This window comes from Sinocyclocheilus rhinocerous, unplaced genomic scaffold (genome assembly GCF_001515625.1).
Source record: "Sinocyclocheilus rhinocerous isolate Xijiao unplaced genomic scaffold, SAMN03320098_v1.1 scaffold996, whole genome shotgun sequence".
Taxonomy (NCBI): Eukaryota; Metazoa; Chordata; class Actinopteri; order Cypriniformes; family Cyprinidae; genus Sinocyclocheilus; species Sinocyclocheilus rhinocerous.
The window spans coordinates 1,333,701-1,359,152 of NW_015660490.1; the positions used below are offsets into that span (position 1 = coordinate 1,333,701).

A 25,452-nucleotide genomic window follows, 5' to 3' on the forward strand; every position below is an offset into this window, starting at 1 on the left:
AATAGATTTTGGTTTGACTGTATCTATTTGATAAATAAAGTTAACCAACTAACATTATACATACATACATATCTCTTTTGGTTTCTGTACCCAATATTTAAAAAATTTACAAATGCAATAAAAATATTGGTATCGGTACTCGGTATCGGCAAGTACCAAAAATAAAAGTATCGGTATCGGGCGAGTACTGGAAAAAGTGGTATCGGTGCATCCCTAATAAAAACATTACTGTAATCCACACTCCAGTCCATCAGTTAACATCTTGTAAAGTGAAAATCTGCGTGTTTGTAAGAAACAAATCCATCATTAAGACATTTTGAACTTCAAACCGTTGCTTCCGTAATAACACTTCCTGCAGTGAAAAAGTAGTCTCGGCTGAATCAGGAGAGAAATACGCACAGATCAAGCACCGTTTACAAGCGAAAACAGTCCAAAACGGTTCTAAACAAATATGCTGGTGGATTTTGATGTGAGGGGGTAACAGGGGATGGACTATTTCAGAGGAGGAAGCGTTATTATGGATTACTGACTCTAATTTTGGCCAGAAGTGACGGTTTGAAGTTAAAATGCTTTAATGATGGATTTGTTTCTTAGAAACACACAGCTTTTCACTTCAAACGATGTTAATTTATGGACTGGAGTCGTGTGGATTACTTGTGGAAGTCAAAACACTAGCTAACTGAATAGAACACAGAATACAATAAAACCTTCCAGGCATCCTGAAGGTCATTAAAGTGTTAAGTACGGGTGGAGAGGGCCAGCGGGGCCTGTGCCCTTGTGGCAACAAGTTTCCTCTGTCTGTATCCTGTGAAATCCCCCCAAAATCAAGAGTTGTGTATGACTAATAATTTGCAATATTAAGTTTTTACTCAAGGCAGTTTACATAACCAAATATTTGCATGTACTCTGTCCTAGTCAGTATTATGATGTTGTGAAATATTATTACAAGTTTTCTATTTTAATATATTTTTAAATGTAGTATATTATTGTGATGCAAAGCTGAACTTTAAGTTTTATCAGTCCAGTCTTGTGTCACATGATCCTTCTAAAATGCTGATTTGTGGCTTAAAGGGTTAGTTCACCCAAAAATGAAAATTAGCCCATAAATTCACTTCAAACAGACAGAGTACATGCAATAGTTTTTATAAACTATTTCTTACTATGTGTCAGTAAGTTGTTGTTATTTTAGCATGTGTGTTTGCCTCAGTGTTCTTTTTTTAGGAACGGGACTGAACTAACCCTTTAATTGTTTATTGTTTATTGTTCATTTATTTGATAGGGACAATGCATGTTAATGAACATTTGTAGTAATACAGAATGTAAACAAGCCGGATTATAGCAGCATTGCTAATTTACATCCGCAGTTCCTAGGCAGGTACACTCAAGGACACAGACTCAAATACACATACAACAGTACATAAAAGACTAATACCCCAACACATTTTAACCTTTCAAAGTAAAATGTTTACACAACTGATTCGTTGTGATGATCTTTAAAGGTTGATGATAAATTATCTTTAAAGGTATGATAAATAGAACATTGTCTTATTGACTGCGGTAAGCTATTCCAATATTTACTCCCTATTACAGATAATACTTTCTGTCCAAAAGATGTTCGCCTATATGGCACCTCACAGTCCCCTCTAATAATAGACCTAGTACCAATACTACAATCTGTCCTCGGTTTTATAAATTAATTTAACGGCGGGGGGAGCAAGCCCATTCAAGACCTTATAAATAAAACATGCATATTTAAAATGTTTTTAATTTTCAAAACTCAATAGATTATGTTTTATGATTATGATTATGCTTAAGAAACATTATTATTATTATTATTATTATTATCATCAATGTTGAAAACGTTTGTTTCTTGAAACCATGATACTTTTCGCTTCAGAATTCTTTAATGAATAGAAAGATTTGAATAATGTCCATTTAAAATATAAACCTTTTGTAATATTATACATGTCTTTACTGTCAGTTTTGATCATTTTAATGCATCATATGTATATATATATATATATATATATATATAGTTATTTAGTTATTTAGTTATTTATTATACACAACTTTTAAATGGTTGTGTACATATTCCCCTAATTTAAATTCAGTACTAAAATTAAAAGAAATAAACATAGTCTTCTGCAAATTTTAATAATGCTACACAACCACTAAATGTGCACAATGTTTTCAAGAAAATTTGTATTGATTATATATTGATGTTTGGCTTCATTTTTAAGGGTCTAGGTTAATAAAAGAATTCTGACTGAAATTTTCCACAATGGTACATAAAATACAGTATGAATTATTTAAATACAGTGAATATATAACAACAAAGTTTATTTCTTTAGATGGCCTCACTACTGTTTTTTTTTTTTTTTTTCATATCCTTAGTAAGGAATAGTTGATAATGGATTGTTAAAATTTATAAAACAGATAGCTCTAGCCCCTGGATGCTGTTTGGTCAATATTTTCTTACTTAAATATCTTAAGATTATATTGCTTAAAACAGCTGAAGCGTTACCGGTTCATAAAAATGTAGTTCTATAGACCATTCCCAACCATTTTCACAGAATCTGCAAACTTCCAACCCTGTGATTCATTAGCTTTTTGTGGACACTTATGTCCCTCCATTGAGATCACCTTATTCCTAAGCATACTTTTAGCTATGAAATGAAACCATGCAGGCATGATGGGAAACTCTATTAAAACACTAAAGCTGTTTGTGTATGCACTAAGGGATATAGTTCCAGCACTCCATAACACACATTATCTCCTGTGCACCAGTTTGGCGCCAGTATATCATGACAATGAAGAGCATTACCTCACCACCTCACTTCACTTCAAAGGATCTGCTTTTGTGCCAGCCATGTCGATGAAAATGTAACCCCTCAGATCTACACTATTTATAGTAAATTCCTCCAAAATGCAAGACTCATGTTACGGGTTACACAGAATGACGAACAGCTACTGGAATCGGATGTATTCCTTCCTTCGATCCTTGTACTTTACAAATGACTAATAGTGAATTTGCTTTCTTAACTATATTAAATATACAAAATATTTGCATGTGAAGTGAAGCAAAATGCTAGAAAAATATTTTGGGCTAGAATTATGTGCTTAAATCCACACTGACTAAAACTGTTATGAAAAATTCAAGGGTGGTCTTTCGGACTGACCAGTGCTTATTGAGTGTTTTGATTAATGAGGGGATAAAAATATGACGCTGGATTAAAGCACAGTTGTAGCTGTTGCTTACTGCACATTTTAAAAGCAAATGAAGATACTGGCTTAGATAAAGACATACATTTGAAGGGTGCTTGAATTCTGAGGTTTGTAAATCAAGAGCCATAATCGACAATAATGAAATAATTGTTGTTGTTATATTGCTACCATACCCTGTTATGAATTCTTTTTTTACATTTTTTGGATAATTAACATATTTATAATCATTTTGCCCTTACAAAGGTAAAATATGCCCATGGAGCAGTTATTGCCCATGCTAAATATGAAAGCTACAGAAAAAGAATGCTGAATTCTGGCTCTTTCATCTGGATGGCTTCTCTGTTCAATACGAGCGTTTCTTATCTCTCTTTCGTATTCAGTTCCCAAATTGGCGGAGGGTCTGGACCACTAAAAATAGTGGGGCAGAGTGACATTGATAATCTCTGGTAATGGCACGTTACAGACTCGTCTTGCTGCTGGAAACCAGCTAAATCATTGGCAGTCCTCTGCTGCTGACAGTCAGCTCCAGTTTTGCCCCAAGAGTGTCATCTCTGGATTTCAGTTGTATAACAAAAAAAAGTCCCGCACTTCAAAAGTTTGGAGTTTGAGTAGTTTGAAGGGTCTGTGTTTTGTAGGGAGAAAGATCTTCAGGGGATGGATCCTTTGAAAATATTCGTCTTGCTTCTTGATATTTATTTTATTCGAAATTTTACGGTTCCGAAAATAAGCTGATCTGGGCCATCAATTCTCCAATATACTGCATCTAAAACTTAGACAAAACATTTTTTAAATAATTAATTTACTACTTAGTCATAAATCTGTAAGAATATTGTCATTCACAATCTTTTTTTTTTATTATTAATTTTGCACTCTTTTAATTTGTTTTCGTCTTTATTTATGTTTAAGAGATTATATGAGATATACAGTACATGTACAAGAATGATAATGTTTTATGTATTTGGCACTAATTTTATTTACATTATTTATTTATTTGTTTGTTTGTTAGTTTATTTATTTAAGATTATGTATAAGATATACATGAACATAAATCAGAAATCTTTTTAAAATTGTAAGTATTTATTTTCGTTTTCAGTATGTACAAGATTGATAAATAAAGTAAAATAAGTATAATACATTGTATTTGTTATTTCTCCATTTCTGTTGTCTCTTCCTTAATTGTCTTTTATCTTTTATTTAATTTATTCTTATTTAGCCAAATGAGATTTCTTGCATACTATGAAACTTCAGTGCAGTGAGAGACTTCCTTTAAGCCTTTTATTTATGAATACATATTTATTTATAAATAGATTGTTTAAAATAGTAGATCCCAATGAAACAATACCCTAAGGTTATTTATTTATTTTACACAAAACTTTTTACCTTTACTTTTAAGAATGTATTCACTTCTCATTGTGTTCTCATAAGTATTTATTTTGCACTAATTATCTAAAAAGCATTATTTATTTATTTACATTTTTATTGCATTTTATATTTATTAAAATATGTAATTGTGGAGTTAATTTTATCATTATTTATTGACTCTCATTTTATTTGTATTGTATTTTTCATTTAGTCCATCATCAAAGCCCATCTTACAGAACAGTGGTTTAATAACGTCGGGATGATTAGGAATGAGTTCATGCACATGGTACAAAAAGTAGTGGGATTTTCAACAATATCTGTACAGATGTGAACCGCAACATTACTGCTAACGATCAAACATCTGAGGCTGAGATACAGAACATGTGTGATTAAAAGCACACAAATCTCATGCCATCCCACTGGGCTCAATCTTTGATCTCTGTCTCTCTATAGGCTTACATCAGCGTCAAACACGAGGGAGACAAGGTGATCGTCTTCGAGAGGGCCAACGTCATCTTCATCTTCAACTTTCACCCAACCAACAGCTACAGCAGCTACAGAGTGGCAGTGGGGCCGCCGGGGAAGTATCCTTCACCTCTGTAGACGCTCCGTCTGATTTCAGTATTTGATATCCATCTCAGAGAAAAGCAGTGTTGTTATTAACTACAACAAAATCTAAAACTATTAAAAGATGTTTGTGATAATTGAAATTAAGCTGAAATAATTAAATTAAATCAAATTAATAAAACAATATTAGATGACAAACTTATTTCAGGCAACATTTATATATATATATATATATATATATATATAATATTTATAAGTTTAAATAGAAGTTCTAAAATTACTAAAACGAAAAATGAAATAAAAAGAAATATCAAAAAGAAATATAAAAAAATAATAAAAATGACAAAGTACATAACCAAATTTCTAAAACCTAGACTAAAATAAAACATGTAAACTGAAAATATAAAAATAAAACCAAAATATGAAGTAAATAATATAATAGAAATTATAACAAAACACTAGTTGTAAATACCTTTATTTCTAACTGAAAAATTCACATGATCACATGATCTTTGTCATTGCATGCAAAGAAGGCAAACCAAAATATTTATATATGTTACAAAAATAAGCAGATTTGGGCTGTAATCATCCTCAATATTTTTTTATTTATTTATTTATGTATTTATTTTTTGTTTGTTTGTTTGTTTAAATAATAATAATAATGATGATGATGATGATGATGATTTTGTTGTAATTCCCAATATCTCTATCTGTCTATCTGTCTGTCTGTCTATCTATCTATCTATCTATCTATCTATCTATCTATCACCTTCATGTCGTTCCAAATCTATGAAGTTCAGTGTAATTCAATTTTGAATATTATACTGGTCTCAAAAACCCCATTGTAGTCCATAAAAAAGTCTTCTGAAGTCTTATGATAGCTTTTGTGTAACAAACGGCTGAAATGCAACAGCACGAGGGTGAGTAAATGATGACAGAATATTCATTGGAGAGTTTGATTGTGTACAACAGGTTTAGCCGCATCCGTGTCGGTAGGAAGCTACAGGAAGTGTTTTCAGCAGGGGAGTGAAGGAGAACCCAGCTTTCAGATGCAAACAGCTGTGTAGCCACAGAAATAGCTGTCATTATGAGCGCGAGAGGTAAACACGTGGATGAATTTGCCTGGCGTTACAGTGTGTGTGTTGGCGTGTTTGTGTGTGGGTAAGGTAATGCTCGAAAGATGAGAGTCGAAGCAGAGCGTCCAATTAGAACAGAGGACAGATGAAAGTGCCACTCTGTGACAGAAGAGGTAAACAAGTCTGACCCAACGAGTCCAGAGTGCTTTTTCATTAAATCCCAACCATCTCTCACACATATATCTATGTCCTGCATCTCAGATGGGTCTCCTTGTGATTGTGTCTCTGATTTATGTATCTAGTTCAGTTCATTTAATTTTACGTTTTTGATTTAGGCCGACAATACACCATTATACACCACTATATTGCCCCATATTAATATTATATTTGGAAAATAATCTCCCTGCAAATATAACATTTAAAAATTTTACATTTTAAACTCTTTCTGCATGGTGTCATGTGATCTTTTTGATCACATGATCTCATTTCAAACAAAAATATTTCATTGGACATTTTACTGTTGCAATGCTGTAATCTATAAAATTATGATGATGATTAGGATCTTTTATTTATTATCCAATCTTTTATTGGATTTTTAACTATAAATCGCTCACTTGAACAAAGCTAAAATGTCTTTGTCATTAAATGCAAATCAGACAATTTTTGGGGAATTTTTGCTATTACAAAAATTGTATTATTTGGGCCAGCAATACACACTATAGTGCATAATAATAATAAGAATAAGAATAATAGACAGTAATCAATATCTGTCTGTCTGTCTGTTTAGATTTTAAATGTTTATTAAGTAAATGAATAATGATTTAATAATACATTCTGTTTGTCATTATAAATAGTTTTTCTCTTGATTTAATTTTGATTCATATGACCATGAATCACTTCACTTAATCAAAATTTGATTTGAAAATCGTAATCTTACCACAAACATGATATTTTTGCTATTACAAAAATTTTATTATTTGGGCCAGCAATACACACTATAGTGCATAATAATAATAAGAATAAGAATAATAGACAGTAATCAATATATGTCTGTCTGTCTGTTTAGATTTTAAATGTTTATTAAGTAAATGAATAATGATTTAATAATACATTCTGTTTGTCATTATAAATAGTTTTTCTCTTGATTTAATTTTGATTCATATGACCATGAATCACTTCACTTAATCAAAATTTGATTTGAAAATCGTAATCTTACCACAAACATGATATTTTGAAATTTCAGTTGAACTCCTGTCGTATGCATGTCAGCCACTTAATCTTGTACTTTGTGATATTAGGCAAAAAGTTACATTTACTTTTAAAAATGATCAGCATTTTATTTATTTATTTTTTTAAAACTGAATAGTTTGCATGACAGATGAGTAGATTTTTTTAATTTTTTGGTCTGGAACACATGCATTTGTGTTTACAGCTCAGATGAGGCCAAATGTGCCCCTGAAACATTGGAGCACAAAACATTTTGGAGCCTATTTATGCTTATATTAAATTGCATGTGTGAAATGGGCCAAAAAAATATATTTTTTTTTTTACTGTTTACACATTAAAATACACTTTGGCATGAGCTCCCGCCTCATCAGATGACGGCTGCAAAAGCCATATTTTTGTATGAATTTATATGAATTCATGAATTTGGATTCTAGAGACAGACAAAGCACTTCAACACCTTAAAAAGTCTCTCCCATGTCCTTTCAGCAGGAAGAGCAGCAGTTTTGTTCCTCAGACATCTTCTCTTTTTTCAAAAACTGAAGACAAAGTTTCCCTTGAGTTAAACACTCCACCACAAACATCAGCCATTAAAATTCTGAAGACATCAGCTTTTGACAGGAGCTCAAACCTTCGAAGCATTTTTTTTCTTCTTCTCAATCTTTGGTTCTCTGCTCTTGATGGGCGCGTTCTTCAGGTGCTTCTCTTCATTCAGAAGGATGGAGTATTGTAAATCCCAGTTGGGTATCATCATGAAAGCACATCCTGTCAGGCGTGATGTGTCTTTGATACGCCGCGTGCCAACAGGTGTCTGAGATTGTGTCAGGTCATCATTCTACTATTATCTGTCAGGGGCATTTACCTGAATGCCATTCTAAATAATTCAACCGTATCAGCATCCCTCCTTGAATCTGGAACAGGCTTGTCCCCGGGCAAAACAGCAGCACGCTTTACAACTCAAATATGCTTGATGACTTTATACAAAAAATTAAGTAAGGAATGTGATAAAGGATGGAAATGAGGAAAATGCATATTGATATGTATGAAGCAGGACACAAGTGATCTAATGAAAATGGTTTTTGCTGTTGAAATGAAAGTGTTGTAAGGAGGGTCCGTGTGTCATGCAGGCATATTATGGTTGAGCAAATCTAGTTTCTTGAAGAGCAAACCATTAAAAATGTAAGATTTGCTCTATTCATTTATTTATTATTTATATACTGTACAGGCTACCATTAAGAGTTTGGGGATTAATAAGTTACAGTTACTATTATTATTACAATTTAAAGTAACTGTTTTCTATTTTATTATGTTATTTTATTTATTTTGCAATGGCAAAACTGATTTTCAGCATCATTACTCCAGTCACATGATCCTTCAGAAATCATTCTAATATGATGATTTGCTGCTCAAGACACATTTCTTATTATTATCAATGTTGAAAACAGTTTTGCCGCTTAATATTTTTGTGGAAACCGTGATACATTTATTCAGGATTATTTGATGAATGGAAAGTTCAACTAAACAGCATTTATTTGAAATGGCAATATTACAAAAGTCTTTACTGTCACTAAAATCAATGCATTCTTGCTAAATAATTAATGCATGAGTTTTTTTCTTCTTCTGCTGAACACAAAGATATTCATCATCAACTGTTTGGTTGCCAACGTTCTTCAAAATATCTTATTTTGTTGTTCAGCAGAAGACAGAAACGTATACATGTTTGGAATGACAAGAGGGTGTAAATAATGGCAGAATTTTCATTTTTGGGTGAACTATTCCTATAATGTGTAATCTAATATGATGATTTGCTGCTCAAGACACATTTCTTATTATTATCAATGTTGAAAACAGTTTTGCCGCTTAATATTTTTGTGGAAACCGTGATACATTTATTCAGGATTATTTGATGAATGGAAAGTTCAACTAAACAGCATTTATTTGAAATGGCAATATTACAAAAGTCTTTACTGTCACTAAAATCAATGCATTCTTGCTAAATAATTAATGCATGAGTTTTTTTTTCTTCTGCTGAACACAAAGATATTCATCATCAACTGTTTGGTTGCCAACGTTCTTCAAAATATCTTATTTTGTTGTTCAGCAGAAGACAGAAACGTATACATGTTTGGAATGACAAGAGGGCGTAAATAATGGCAGAATTTTCATTTTTGGGTGAACTATTCCTATAATGTGTAACGTAGGAGTTGTGACACCGGAGTTGTGGATCCAAATGCTAGCTTTATTAAAAGGGCATGGTCAAACTTTATTATGTTATTTTATTTATTTTGCAATGGCAAAACTGATTTTCAGCATCATTACTCCAGTCACATGATCCTTCAGAAATCATTATAATATGATGATTTGCTGCTCAAGACACATTTCTTATTATTATCAATGTTGAAAACAGTTTTGCCGCTTAATATTTTTGTGGAAACCGTGATACATTTATTCAGGATTATTTGATGAATGGAAAGTTCAACTAAACAGCATTTATTTGAAATGGCAATATTACAAAAGTCTTTACTGCCACTAAAATCAATGCATTCTTGCTAAATAATTAATGCATGAGTTTTTTTCTTCTTCTGCTGAACACAAAGATATTCATCATCAACTGTTTGGTTGCCAACGTTCTTCAAAATATCTTATTTTGTTGTTCAGCAGAAGACAGAAACGTATACATGTTTGGAATGACAAGAGGGTGTAAATAATGGCAGAATTTTCATTTTTGGGTGAACTATTCCTATAATGTGTAACGTAGGAGTTGTGACACCGGAGTTGTGGATCCAAATGCTAGCTTTATTAAAAGGGCATGGTCAAACCGGCAGGGTAAATCACCAGCAAACAATAACATCCAAGAATAATCCAAGAGAGTAATCCAACAAACAGGCACAAGGTCAGGGCAGGCAGCAAACAATCAAAACACGGAAACAGTCCAAGATAAAAAAACACTAAGGCAAGGCAAGGAAACAAGTGAACATGGAAACTAGGTAAATGTTACAGGCTTACAATCATCAGCGATGTGAGAAGTGTGTGTTCCATTCTTATAGTGTGTGACTGATGAGGTGATGAGAGACGGGTGATTGCAATTGGTGAGTGCTGATGAATCCGGGCAAAGGGTTATGGGAAGAGTCTGGAATGGAGTGCCCTCTAGCAAAGCTCACGGGCACTCCAGCTAGAGATCGTGACAATGAACAAAAGTGGTATTAAAAAAATTAAAATTAATAATAATAATAAAAATCTTACTGAACCCAAACCTTTGAAATGGTAGAGTGTGTCAATATATTCAGACATACACATCAGTTAATATATAGTAATAGTTACAGTCAGAGCTGGTGCCAGCACAGCACTGATTAGGGGGAGGCTGAAGTTACGAAATGGGGCGATAACGTAGCACTAGACTTGTGCCGGTATTCGGTAATGCGATATATCACGGTAATGAATGTGCACGGTATTGTTATCGTGGGCACTTCTAAATACCGTGAATAATTATATATTACAAATTATTCAGAATTTTTACTGCATTTTAAGAATACTTTTCCCATAAACTGGTCAAAATGCACAACACCGCTGTATGCTGCGTGAAAGACACGTGCGCACTCTGACGTAAACAAGCGCGGACGAGAAGCACATGGAGGAACATGTGAGAGACGCTCTGGATGAAAGCGCACTTTCACTCTCTGACAGCAGATGGCGCTAAACTGCAGAAATAATAACAATAATAATAATAATAATAATAATTCATTTAAATGCAGCCGTTACCCCGGAAACCCTGTAAACAAAGCAGCTGCACTACTTCCTGTTTCTGAATCATGTTTAAATGATTTAAACAGCCATTCAGATTGTGTATTTGCTATGATGTTCATCACAGCGCCAAATACTTAAATATTTAGACTTAATAGGCTATTTATTTTCAAACTTTTTTACATTTTAATCTTAAACCTGTTATACTGTATTATGACAGCACTTTTTTAAACTAAATTTCAATATCGTGATAATACCGAATACCGTGATAAAAGCATTAGCAATTAATCGCAACATGAAAATTTGATACCGGCATATCCCTACGTAGCACAAAGTGTCCCTAATAAAAAATTCACAGCCCATTCATGTATTTGTCGGACCGTAAACAAACCTGCCCACTACTACTACAACTATTAGAACACCGGGTTCACACAGATAGTGTTTTGGTTGTTAAAAATGCTAGACACAGGTCAGTGGAATTAAAAAAGTGCAAGGTCTAGAGACGTGTTTTCAAAAGCTGAAATTCTTTTAACTTAAGCGAACTTGAACTTATTATGTATCATGCTCGAAAAGCTGCTATAAAGACCTGAGACGAGAGCGCAGCATTCAAAGACGTCCATAGTGCGTTTACATTTAAAAATAATGGAAAAGTACTGCAGAGGAATGAAAAAAAAAATGCGTTCTGAGTGAATGACCATACTAAAAGCTACTTAGCAAATACAGATGGCAGAGTATTGAATTATATTACATAAAACAAAATCGCGTAGGCCAACATATTCGAAAATCTGACATCCAGGAAATAAACACATTTTAGATCACCCCCCCATGCAAAAAAAATCAATTCATCAGTAACTCAACACTTGCCAAACTAACCTCACCTGAGTGACAGCTTCATTTGTGCTACATTTGCAACCCTTTTACTTTTTCTGTTTAATTTAATGTTTAATGTGTATTGGTATTAATGTACAAAATCACATATTTTAAACCATATATAAAGTCCCATGTTTCGGCAGCCGGGTTGCAAAACAGTTCTTAAAACCTCTTGATGGTCAAACTTTTCTGAAGTTATGAAAGCCCCTCAGAAAAGTTGCAGGCCCTATTTCAGCCCTATTTTCAACATGCCAATAGAATTTGTCCTATGTTTGCTACAAGAAAAGGATACAAAATACAGCTGAAATGATTCAAATCGCAATGACATTTCGAAATGTGGTTGCAGAATGCTTCCCAGTGCCAAGACCCGTTTGCCCCTCAAAGGACAGGCTGCCATTACTGCTGCTGCTAACATGAGAGAGGTGCAATATCACAACCCTCTTCCCAATCATGATCATGCACACATTTTCTTTAGGTCATCAGCGCTTCAGAGTCCAACAGTCCTTAGACCTGCCACCCTCTCGTCAGCTATTTTTCCTCCTGTGAGCAAGTTTACTTTGATCTCAGGCCCTCCTCTTTGTTCAGCAAGGCTTGGTTGATTACAGTGCTTCACCGCCAGTGCTGCCTGGCCTCCGAGACAAGCATCTGTAAGCTCTAACAAAAACATAATTGCTAAAAGCCTCCAACTGCCAATTTCAGCTAGAGAGCCACTGCTGTTAGACTGGCACGCTTGCCAGGGAACATTGAATTAGCCATTCTGGGTCTTGTGTATTCATTTTTGAGCTCATCTACACACACACACACACACACACATACTTTTAGTATTCTTCCAGCACGTTTGTGCGCGCTGTTTTCTGTGCTGCCTGTCACGGATGCTTTGGTCCTGGGTGACATTCATGCTTGTCTAATGGGAATGGGTGGTACTGATCAATGCATGAATGCTTAAGGTAGACTTCCTCTTTATAAAGGATCCCTGAGTCTTATATATGCTCTTTCTCTCTCTCTGTCTGCCGTCTGTGTGAATCCACATGGGGCGGAACTGATATTCTGCAACGCAGCACTTCTTGCTTGCATCTTGCTTCTGGTGCTCTTCCTCTAGAGCCGCAACATCAAATGTTGGCACCGATAATAGCGTTATTGGTTTCAGAACAGCTTGGAAATACATTTCCAATGGTAAGCAGTCATATACCTGCTTAAAAGACCAGCCTAAGGGGATTTAATATGGACTTCCTGCCTTGTCAAGCTGTCCTGATGTGCCACAAACCCCTCAAAAACCACCAAACTACACCTATCTAGACCTGGCTAGGAGGCCCTATACTCTTAAAAATAAAGTGATGTGACGTGTTTGTGCTCTGCATTTAACCCAGCAGTGAGTAGTGAACACACACAGACACCGTGAACACACACCCGGAACAGTGGGCAGCCATTTTTCCTGCGGCACCCGGGAAGCAGTTGGAGGTTCAGTGCCTTGCTCAAGGGTCTCACCTCAGTTGTGGTATTGAGGGTGGAAGAGAGCGTTGGTCATTCACTCCCCCCACCTACAATCCCTGCTGGTACCGAGACTTGAACCCGCGACCTTTGGGTTACAAGTCCGACTTTCTAACCATTAGGCCACGACTGGCCCAATGAAGGTTATTTATTGACATTGATGGTTCCATGAAGGACATTTAACATCCATGGAACCTTTCCATTGCAAAAGGTTCTTTAAATTATTAAAATGTTTTTCAAACTAAGAAAAAACTGCTCACTGATACCCCTTTTCCACCAGCATGAACCGGGTGCTAGTTCAGAGCCAGTGCTATTGCCGGTTCGGAGTTGGTTCAACTGGCGAGCCTTCTAAGAACTGGTTTGCCTTTCCACGGGCTAGAGAGCCACCACAGAGCCAGGTCTTACGTCACTGAATACGTCTCATCTTTCCCAGTAGCGCCAAACACAACAGGCTTGTTTGAGATGCATTGGCGCCATGCAGACTGATCGGCGCACAACGCCAAAGCACCGCGAAAGCGATCCAAAAGCATAAAGAGAGTCGTCTGCTTTCCAATCACTCCCGTGGCACACTGACCGGTCCGTGCAGCGCCGATGCAGCCCGATCAAGCCTAAACACACAATCAGCAATGGTGGATGTTGCATTGCTATTGATGTCCATGGCTTTGCAAACCTACATCGGCATCCAAACACAGAGAATTCAACGTGTTCGTGTTTAGCTGCTATTTCAAAAATGGCAGTCAAAAGTTTCTGTTTGTCTTGTTGGTCACGGTAACCCCAACCCCAGTCCCTGACGCATGTGGTTCTTACTTCTAGACCAGCGATGTTTTGGTGCTACTTACGAACCACTTTTCCTGGTTCTGAGCTGGTGCTTTGGGTGTCGAAAGACAAAGAACCGATTTGAAACTAGGCTCTGGCTCCGAACCAGCACTCAAACTGCCTTGGTGGAAAACGGGTATGAGAGGTTCTTTGGGAACCCAAAATGAGTCTTCTAAGTCATCCCTGTAAAAAACCCTCTTTTATAACCTTTATTTTTTAGAGAGTAGGCTGGTTTAAATGGTTCATTTGAGCAGGGAGATTGTCACAGTATGCCTTTGACGCCTTCCATCTGTCAGCTTTTCTGCTAATGATAATGATACATAATGCAAATTGTCCACTAATCAGTGGCTGTTCTTCGAAATGACAGCAGGCAAACAGGGTCAAAGTTGAAGCTGTTTGAACAGCGCGTAACAGCGCTTGATCTGTGCGCAACTTGATGCTGCACTTTGTAGGGTTCAGTGCAATGTGGAACACTAACGTAAGTCAAATGAAAGGACCTTTGTATGAAAATAGCTTGCTAGATTACATGCTGTATATGAGCTGAAGAAGTGAAGACTAGTTTTGAATATTACTTTTTTTTAATGTTAGAAACATTAGCTGCCGTTTTAATCAATAAGCCGAATCTCAGTTGTGAAGTGAATATTTAACATTAACACATATGCCAACAGTATACTGTTTAACAGTAGTGTTCTAAGCCACCATTAAGGTTTAGAGTCACATTTTTCTGCTCTGGACACAAAATATTCATTAAAACACTGATAGATTTGTTATATGCTCTTTTTTGTGTCTTCATTTTATACCATAGATGAAGACAAATGCTAAATCATCATTATATGAATCATTATGCTAATGATTATCTCTTTACTAAATGTATCTATATTTCAGTCATAGAAGTAAAAAGAAAACTAAAAAATGTTCAGTCGTGTTTTATTTCATTCAGTGTTCCAGCCTACATGCTAAAAATCCAACTAAAGCTCATTAGGAACATGTGCCTGTGGCGACACTTCTACAAAATGATACTATGAATCTTGCACGTTTTGTGACACTTTTAAAGTGAAATCTCCAGTGAGTGGCCCTAAAAGTGCATTCAGTTATATCCAAAAAAGACGTGAATCTGGCGATGTTTTATTACGGTAGTTGTACGTTACGCGGCAGTTCAGAAATTAAATGTCCCATGAGTGGCGCTAAACCCTAAACCGATAGTGTGAGCAAAAACAAACATGAGATGAAAACACATGCTACCATGTGATGTTATCTTGCTTCTGCAAGTCTTTGAGCTTCTCTGTTGTAACACGTTTCACGGAACTCATACCTGAGTGCTTGTTATCACGAGTACAGTGCTGTAGCGGGTGAGCTACCGAGCAAATTTACTTCAGATAACCCACACATATGGAGCTGGTTAAGTGATGCAAATGTCAAAATGTTTTAGTTTACAAATCATGCACTATGGTAAAAGTGTTGTGAGATTATAACATAGTATTGTACATGGAATAAGTCCTTATTGATAATCTGCCCCTGTAATCATAATCTGTGAAAATGAACAAATGTTGTTGCCATTTTACTGACACTGGTGTTAATTTCAGCTGGAAACTGCAGTGAATTGTATGTATCCTTACATTTTTGGAGTTTTGCAGAAATGTAGCTAGAGGCACATTTCCAATGTGTAAGATATGTAACCAGTATTTATTGTTAGCATGTTTGAATTGTAAATTAGCAAAATTGGCTGTGCTTATAAATATTTGGTGTTTTTTGCATTTTAGGAGAACTTGAATGCTTTAGCCCCCATTAATTCTCTCTGAGAAAAAAAGAAGGCATCAGATCATTTTGTTTTTCTCACTCTCTTTCCAATAACATCTCCGAAATATCCATAACAAAGGAAGTTTGTTCTATCAGTGAGAGAATTCAATGCAAATACGAGTATGGGGGAGTAGGATCGGGAGGGGGGGGGCATCTGTCGTTATCCTCAGCACAGGAACAATACGCCAAGCAACACTTCTTTTTAATCATTGCTATCAAAGCTGGCAAGCTGGCAGAAAAAGCCAAGTGTGCTTCAGCTCCGGGGCAGAGTAAGAGAGTGTTTGAGGATAACACGAAGACCCACCGCCAGCCCATGGGGATAGGAGGTGATTATTCAAGCAGCCAATTAGACGCTTGTCTGCATGTTTGTTACAACTCACAACTGTTTAAACCCCTGAGAGGCCAAGGTTAACAGAGAGAGAGAGAGAGAGAGAGAGAGAGAGGGAGCAGGAGTGGAGAGACTGGAGACTTTTTCATTTGTTGTGCCACAGGAATACAGTTGTTTACTTATACTTTGAGGGTGAAAACTGTATATTTACATGGCAATTAAATGGCAAAAGTCACAGCACTCTTTTGCTTGTCACATAACTAAAGTTTTTAGTATTTTTTAGTATTTTAAAATGTTTTGTATTGTACATATGGTACAATATGTAGCAGTGGTTCTGAACTGGTTTTTCTTCAGGATCCTGATTTTGTGGCGATTCAATACAGTACCAAAAGTATAAAAGAAATGTCCTAAAAATCAAATATTGACTAATAATAATAATAATAATAATAATAAATCATCATCATTATCTTCATCATTATATTTTTTAGGTTTGCTAGATTTTTAGATTTTCTTTTGGTTATTTTTATTAGTAGTATTGTTATTTTGTCAATATGTTATATTTAGGAAATACAATTATTATTAATATTATTATTAAAATAATATTGTATTGTTGTTGTTATCATCCCACAAAAAATGTAATATTTTATATAATATTTTAGGGGTTAATGTGTGAAACCCATGTGATCACACATTTACACCTATGAAAATGTTCCAAAACCACATATTTCACATTATTTTAACGTGATTGCACATGTGAAGTTCATGTGGTTTTTCTGCACAATAATTTAAGTGTTTTCTACTCCCTTTTTTAAAAACTTACTTAGCCTATTTATTTATGTTCTTTATTATAATAATAATAATAATAACTATTTAAGTATAAATAATTGTATGAATAATAGCTCTGTTATTTGTTTTTCCCCAACTGAGAATCTCTGCCATGATGGGTTTTTCCCCCCATCTTTTTCATCTTTTTTTAGCATTATTTCTTTAAAAAACAATAATATATATATATATATTATAAATAATTTTTTTTATATATATTTTTTTTTTATGCAATCACTTTCTCTGCTTTTTTGCCTTTCTTCTGTGATGGTGTAGCCTTGTACACATTGGCAAAGGGAAGTAATAATAACCAGTTTTATCCTACATTATTTTCCATTTAATGTTGTTTCACTTGAAAAAAAATTACACTTTATGGAAGTGCAATTGTTTTATTGTCTTTAAATTATTGTTCAATTCAACTTTATCTCTATCAACAGCATCTGTGATATGTGACATGCAATAAAATGAATGCACTTATAATGGAAATCTATGAGGCAGTCCAGATGTTCAGCACTTTGAGTTTTCAAGGCATCTGTCCCCATTTTTGTTGGGGTGTATAACTTAAAACTTAAAACACAAAAGCATGAAATAAGATTTCCAGTTTTCAGTAAATGTGTCTTCATTATTCTTTTATGCTCTCTGTCAAAGATATTTCTTATTCCGGTCATGAGTCTAGGCAATTACTTTTTTTAATATTTAATTTAGTCAGTGTAACACAGACTGAGTGAAATTGTGTGGGTGCACGTTTGGTGTTGTTTGAAACATTTTTGGATGGAATACATTATTAATATTTTGAAATGGATAAATAATTCTGCCTGGAATTGTTCATGTAGTGGCTCATCGGTTTTGGTGCACGTGTTTATATGGGGCAAATGTGTGTCATTGTCTTGAAGGAGCTCAAAGCAATCAGTGGTGTTGACTTGCTGTGCAGCTCTGCATTCTGACGAGCTGAAGAACGTCTCTAGAAAGTGGACAACCAGTTCACATCTAGTGGACACCATAAAGATTTAAGTAAATAATAACAGAAAGGTCATTTTTGGCTGAATTATATCTTTAAGACCATTATATCTAAACATTTTGGTGGATAGATCGATCCATGTGTTTATTTGATCCCTCAATTGATACTTTGTCCATCATAATCGTATAAAGAAAGAAAAGAGTATAGTTTATTGTAATGTGACTGATTTATCTTCACCTTCTCATTAGGTTTGTCTCCAGTATCTTTTTGGGTTCCTTAACCACACTCTGCTCCAGATATAAGATCAAACTGGACTCGGATGGAATCCAGTATGGAGGCCATGGCAGATTGGACCACAACACAGAGTTCTTCACGGAGCCAATGGAATTCAACAATCTGCCCAACTCTATGTTGGTAAGCAAACTATACTATTTGTTACCATAAACATAGTATAGTAACATTCAACGTTCATATGCCGACAGTCTGTTTTTCTTTGTCTTTGCTGATTGTGGTGGAGAATATGTGAAGATATTTGTTAAATGGAGCTCAGAGTGCTACAAGTGCACATTAAAAACAATACCAGTAAAATGTCTCAATACCAATTTTAATACCACAGCAAAAACTATTAAGCTATTAAACCCGCCCTTTAATTATGTTAATACAAATATACAAATTAAATTAAAATAATGGAATGTAGCCTTTAAGCATTTCTCATGAAGTAAACATTGCCCAAGTAATTAAAAACGAGTAAACAAATTCTCATTTAATTACTCAAGTAGACGTTCAATAATGAAATAAAGATTAAAGAATCACATTAAAAGAACTTGATCAAATTAAAACAACAAAACAAAGATGCAAATGAAGTAAACAGTGGTGTTCAGTTATCTATAGTACTGTATCAGTAGCAGTACTGTATCAGGTATTCGAGTAAACATTCACAGAAATTAAATGAAATTTACTTAAAGAGTTGGCATAGTCTTCACTATTGATTATTTGATCAAATAAATGAATACCGCTCCGATGCTGTTGGAGTTTGACTAAAAGGCAAGTCTATAATTAAAATATGTACAGTTTATTTTTTCTTCTTCTTTTTAAAACAGTTGTTTGATTAATTTTAATGACATAATAGACATTTACACCAGTTGTTCTTAACCTGAGGCCTGCAGCCCACTATGGCGCCTCATCAAAGTTCTAAGGGAGCCTCAAGATGACTTTATTTATTATTATTTATATTAAAATAAGCCAAAACACATAAAAATCGTTTGGACTCTCATTCTGACGGCACCCATTCACTACAGAGGTAATTCTAAATTTCTCCAAATCTGTTGTGATGAAGAAGCAAACTCATCTACATCTTAGATGGTCTAAGAGTGCATACATTTCAGCAAATTTACATTTTTGGGTGAGTTATTCCTTTAAATGTGATTTCTTCCTGCATTAGCATACATTTACATTTACATTTACATTTAATCATTTAGCAGACGCTTTTATCCAAAGCGACTTTCAAATGAGAAGAACAATAGAAGCAATCAGACCAACAAGAGGGCAACAGTATACAAGTGCTGTGACAAGTGTCTGTTAGTCTAGCACAGTACACATAGCAAGGTTTTTTTTTTTTATTATATTAAATTAGAAAAAAAATAATAGAATAGAATAGGTAAGTGCTAGTATTAATTGGTCAGGTGCTGACAAAAAAAAGTTGTCTTTAGATGTTTTTTTGTTTTGTTTTTTGACTAAAGACTCTGCTGCTTGAATTGAAATAGGCAGTTTGTTCCACTAGCTAGGAACAGTCCAGGAAAACCCGTGAGAGTGATTTTGTGCCTCTTTGGGATGGCACCACGAGGCGTCGTTCCCTTGCAGAATGCAAGCTTCTGGAGTTTAGGTATATTGTTTAGGTATTAAGTTTAGGTATATTGGTGCAGAGCTAGTGGTTGTCTTGTAGGCAAACATCAGTACCTTGAATTTGATGCGCGCAGATATTGGCAGCCGGTGCAAACTGATGAAGAGAGGTGTGACGTGGGCTTTCTTTGGCTCATTGAAGACCACTCTCGCTGCTGCATTCTGGATCAGTTGCAGAGGCTTGATATTTCATGCCGGAAGGCCCGCCAAGAGACTAAAACAATAGTCCAGTCTGTAGAGAACAAGAGCTTGGACAAGGAGTTGTGTAGCCTGCTCTGATAGGAAGGGTCTAATCTTCCTAATGTTGTATAAGGCAAATCTGCAGGACCAGGCCGTTGTAGCAATATAGTCTGTGAAGCTTAGCTGATCATCAATCACAACTCCAAGGTTCCTGGCTGTCCTGGAAGGAGTTATGATTGACAAACATAGCTGTATAGAGAAGTTGTGATGAAGTGCTGGGTTGGCTGAGACCACGAGCAGTTCTGTCTTAGCAAGGCTGAGTTGAAGGTGATGGTCATTCATCCAGCCAGAAATGTCTTGTAGACAGGCTGCAATGCAAACAGCTACCGTCGGATCATCTGGTTGGAATGAGAAGTAGAGTTGAGTGTCATCAGCATAGCAGTGATAGGAAAATCCATGTTTCTGAATGAAAGATCCTAATGATGACATGTAGATGAAGAAAAGAAGTGGTCCAAGCACTGAGCCCTGAGGAATACCAGTAGCAAGAAGTCGTGACTTAGAAACCTTACCCTTCTAAGACACCCTGAAGGACCTACCTGCGAGGTAAGACTTGAACCACTGGAGTGCGATTCCTGAGATGCCCATTTTCATGAGGGTGGACAGGAGGGTCTGGAGGTTAACCGTGTCAAAAGCAGCAGACAGATCCAGCAAGATTAGTACTGAGGATTTGGAAGCTGCTCTTGCCAGTCTCAGGGCTTCAGTAACCGAGAGCAGGGCAGTCTCAGTTGAGTGGCCACTTTTGAAGCCAGATTGGTTGTTGTCCAGGAGGTTGTTCTGTGTGAGAAACATTGAGAGTTGGTTGAACACAACTCGCTCAAGTGTCTTAGCAATGAATGGAAGAAGTGATACCGGTCTGTAGTTTTCTAAAAGTGCTGGATTTAGAGAGAGTTTCTTAAGCAGTGGGGTTATCCGAGTAGGGTTGGGCCGATAGACGATGCCATCGTCCATCGCCTATGGCTGATAGACATCACGATGTTGAGCCAGCATCGTGCTTCCCCCACCCCCCCGCAATCCGCCGCATCCCAATACCGTGTTCGGAAAGAAAATGACGTGTACTACGGAACCCCTAAAGGGAATAAATACGAGATGGGAGGAAAATATATATTTCAATATTTTCTCTCGCAGTTACCTGTATATCATTGGGCAATTATACTGTATATAAATTGCGGGCACCAGGGAGCCGCTATAATGCCTGGCATTGAAACTGCTTTTGAATGCGCAATCTCTTTTTAGTTTCACTTTCACTTTCGAGATTCGCGATTGCACGTACTCTGTTAGCGGCAGTACTTACCACACATTTTGCAAATCATTCGCCATCGTCCTCAGTCTCTCCTAACTCTGTTTATGTGGTGAAATAAACAGAAAGTGAAATTTTATGTAGCTACTGTAATTTAACAGGCAACCGTTAGCAATCGTTATTTGTTTTCCGTGCCTTTCTGAATACGGATTCACGCTTCGGGCACCCCCCCCTGCCCCCCGCCACCCGATGTCATCGTCCATCGCGATGTTTCACTGTAGACATCGTCCGATGCCAATTTTGTAGACATCGCCCAACCCTATATCCGAGCCTGCCTAAATGCTGTGGGAAAAGTATCAGTGTGAAGAGAGTTGTTGATAATGTGAGTGAGTGCATGTATAACTGAAGAAGAAATGGCCTGAAGGAGGTGAGTGGGGATAGGATCAAGCGAACAGGTAGTAAGATGATTGGAAAGGATAAGTTTGGAAATATCTTCCTCCAAGAGTGAAGAGAAGAATGAGAGAGAGTGTGTATTTGTAGTTATGATGTGTTTGTCAGTTTGTGGTGTGGAGAATTGTGTGCTGATGATTGTTTTATTTATGAAGAATATTGCAAAGTTGTCAGCTCTAAGAGTTGATGAAGGAGGACAGAGAAGAGAAGGTTTTAAAAAGTGTGCGAGAGTCAGAACGATAATGTTAATTTTGTTGTGGTAGTATGTCGTTTTTGCAGTGGAGACATTTGCAAAGAAGGAAGAGAGGAGTGATTGATACGAACTAAGGTCAGTAGAGTTTTTTGATTTGCGCCACTTCCTCTCTGCAGCCCTGAGCCTAGAGCGATGTTCACAGAGAACATCGGACAGCCAGGGGGCAGAGGGGGTGGTGCGTGCTGGTCTGGATGAAAGGGGGCAAAAGTTGTCTAAGCAAGATGTTAGAGTGGAGCAAAGATTGTCAGTAGCAGTGTTAGTGTCCGGTGCTGAAAACTGGGAGGGTGGAGGAAGTGAGGATGAAACCATAGAGGATAGGTAAGAGGTAGAGAGTGAGCATAGGTTACGCCGAAATGTGACCTGCGGAGGAGTGTGTATTGTGTCAGGAGTCAGTTTGAGGTTAAAAGTAAAAGTGATGAGGAAATGGTCTGAGGTGTGCAACAGAATAACTTAAGTGTTGTCAGTGGCGCAATAGCGTCTGTAGATAAGGTCCAATTGGTTACCTGATTTGTGATTAGCTGTATTAGACACTCGCTTGAGGTCAAATGAGGCAAGCAGAGTGTTGAAGTCAGCAGCCTGGGGTTTTTATAGGTGGATGTTGAAGTCACCAAGTAGTACCAGAGCGGTATTGTCCTCAGTGAAGTTAGAGTGTAACATCCAACTCCTCCAATAAATTACCTAGTTGACCTGGGGGACGATAAACAACTACAAAGTGGATTTTAACCGGGTGGGTAATAGTCAGGGCCGTCCTTAGGGGGGTGCAACTGGTGTGGTCGCACCGGGCCCCGCGGCGAATGGACCGAGGGGACCCCCCCCCAGAAACGCGATCGCCAATGGACCAAGGGGGATCCCCCCCGGAACGCAGTCGTGAACAGACCGAGGGGGAACCGCCCCCCCCCACCCCCAGAAAGCGATCACGAACGGACCGAGGGGGGCCACGCTCCCTACTTCGCACCGGGCCCTGCGTCATCTAAGGCTGGCCCTGGTAATAGTAAATGCGTTTGATTCAAATGAACTGTTGCCAGTTAGAGATGGTAAAGGATCAAATGTCCATTCATTTGAGATAAGCAGACCAGTGCCTCCACCCCTCCCAATCGGGCGAGGGGTGTGGGAAAAAGTGAAATTAGTGGAGAGGGCTGCAGGAGTGGCAGTGTCCTCAGGTTTGATCCAGGTCTCAGTTAGGGCCATGAGGTTTAGACATGGAAGAGTAGCAATAGATGAAATAAAGTCTGCTTTGCTTACAGTAGACTGGCACTTCCAGAGACCAGTTGGAATAGAGAGTAAAGTAGTAGAGGACATAGGGACAGTACGCAGATTGTTAGGACTGCGCTGCCTCCAGAGCACGATTTACCAGTGTTAGTAGTAATAGTAGAGATTTGAAAGCACATATTGAGTACAATTGATTAAAGCAAGGAGATGAGAACAGGCTGTACAAAAGTAAAGAAAGTGGAAAAAAGCAATATTCAAATGCCTTGTCAGTGTTCTTCCTCGGTGGCAGGGGCGCTATGTCTTTGACAGGGGGAGCTGGGCAATTACTAATAATAGCCTAGTAAATATGAACAAAATAGGTTATTTACTTTTTATATGAATAATAAAATAAATATGGGGAAAACTTGCCCACTCGATTTTTATATTTTATTACATATTATTTGACTCATCACAATTTAATTAACATTTTTCATTGTATAAAATTACGTAGATCAGTCAGTTCCCAAAGATTGTTTGCATAAGCCTAGACATTCACTGAACAGCATTTCACACCAAGTGTTTAAGCGGAGTGTGGAAGCTAAAATAGGCTATTATAATGTGCTTATGACATGGAGGCACCCGGCGGTGGCGAGTCATCGTCAGCAACTTCATCTTTGCAGCCGACACTGATATGACTCTAAAAGCAGTTTACTAATAAATCATTAAAACGTCGTCTTTTTCCCTGACACAATAATAATCTTTTGCCGGTGCATTGTGGCATGCTTTATGCGCGAGCTTGAGCGTGGAATAGGCTAAACTGTGCCTAGTCCTATATATTAAAGGATGGTTTAGTAGGCCATTATATTAATTACTTTAATATAAACGTGCGACTAGTTGACTAGAAAAATTGAGGCCTAATTACTTGGCACAAGGAACCGCTCCATTTTTAAAATGCTTTGACATTCGAAACAGTGCGACAATAGGTACAAATCACGTCACGTAATTGCATTGCATTAGTTATGCATGCGTCATGAGTCAAATGTTATGCATGCGCATGAGTCAAATGTTTTTATTTCATTTTTTGTTTTTATTTTAAACTTATTTATTAAATATAATATATTAAGTGTTTGCTTTCAGAAAAACATGTGTGGGGGTGCTATGGGGGTGCTTTAGTTTTTCTTGGGGGTGCTGAAGCACCTGCTAGCCCATCCCTAGCGCCGCCCATGCTCGGTGGAGGTGCACGGTAGAGTCGCTGGTCTTTACTCGTTGGTCTTCACACGAGGGCAGCCACGGTCAACTATCCAATCATATACTTGCCTGATACCTCGTTATTGAATTCAGCAGGCCACGCCTTACTACTTAGCAAACCGAAACTGAAAAACACGCAATACACATGAGAACAAACGTGACTCCAGCATACGTTTACCGCGGTAAACACAGTAAGCAAAAAAATGTTTCCTAGCAATGACAGCAGTGCTAAAATCTAATGAGAAGAAAAAACAAAACACTCACAAGCTGATGTCCTCATCTGTTGATCTTCTTCTGCAGACAAAACACCTTCAGTGTTTGAAAACTGAAAGAGCTTTCATTGAAGGTTCTGTGATTGAACTGGAGCAATGTACAACATTTTAAAGCTTGCATTACTAGAATAATGCATGCACACATTTCAAACCATGCAGTCCCTATATAATGTTCCTGTTCTTCAGGCTCCTTTTATGTATTAGGCTCTTTATCAGAGCAGTGATAAATATTACAAGTGCAACACTATCTATAGTAGTCATAATTCAGTTAATCTAGCGCAGGGGTGCCCAAACTCGGTCCTGGAGGGCCGGTGTCCTGCAGAGTTTAGCTCCAACTTCCCTCAACACACCTGCCTGGAAGTTTCTAGCATGCCTAGTAAGACCTTGATTA

General features: G+C 36.8%; 1 protein-coding gene across 1 annotated transcript in view; it reads left to right on the forward strand.

The window, feature by feature from the left end:
- The window catches only part of LOC107724947 (1,4-alpha-glucan-branching enzyme-like), a 180,799-nt gene that overhangs the window by 135,440 nt on the left and 19,907 nt on the right, over positions 1 to 25,452 (forward strand). Inside the window, exons 14-15 of the mRNA XM_016534042.1 lie at positions 5,041 to 5,171; positions 18,571 to 18,688. Of these exons, the coding sequence (XP_016389528.1) occupies positions 5,041 to 5,171; positions 18,571 to 18,688 (249 nt within the window). The remainder of the gene's footprint in view (positions 1 to 5,040; positions 5,172 to 18,570; positions 18,689 to 25,452) is intronic.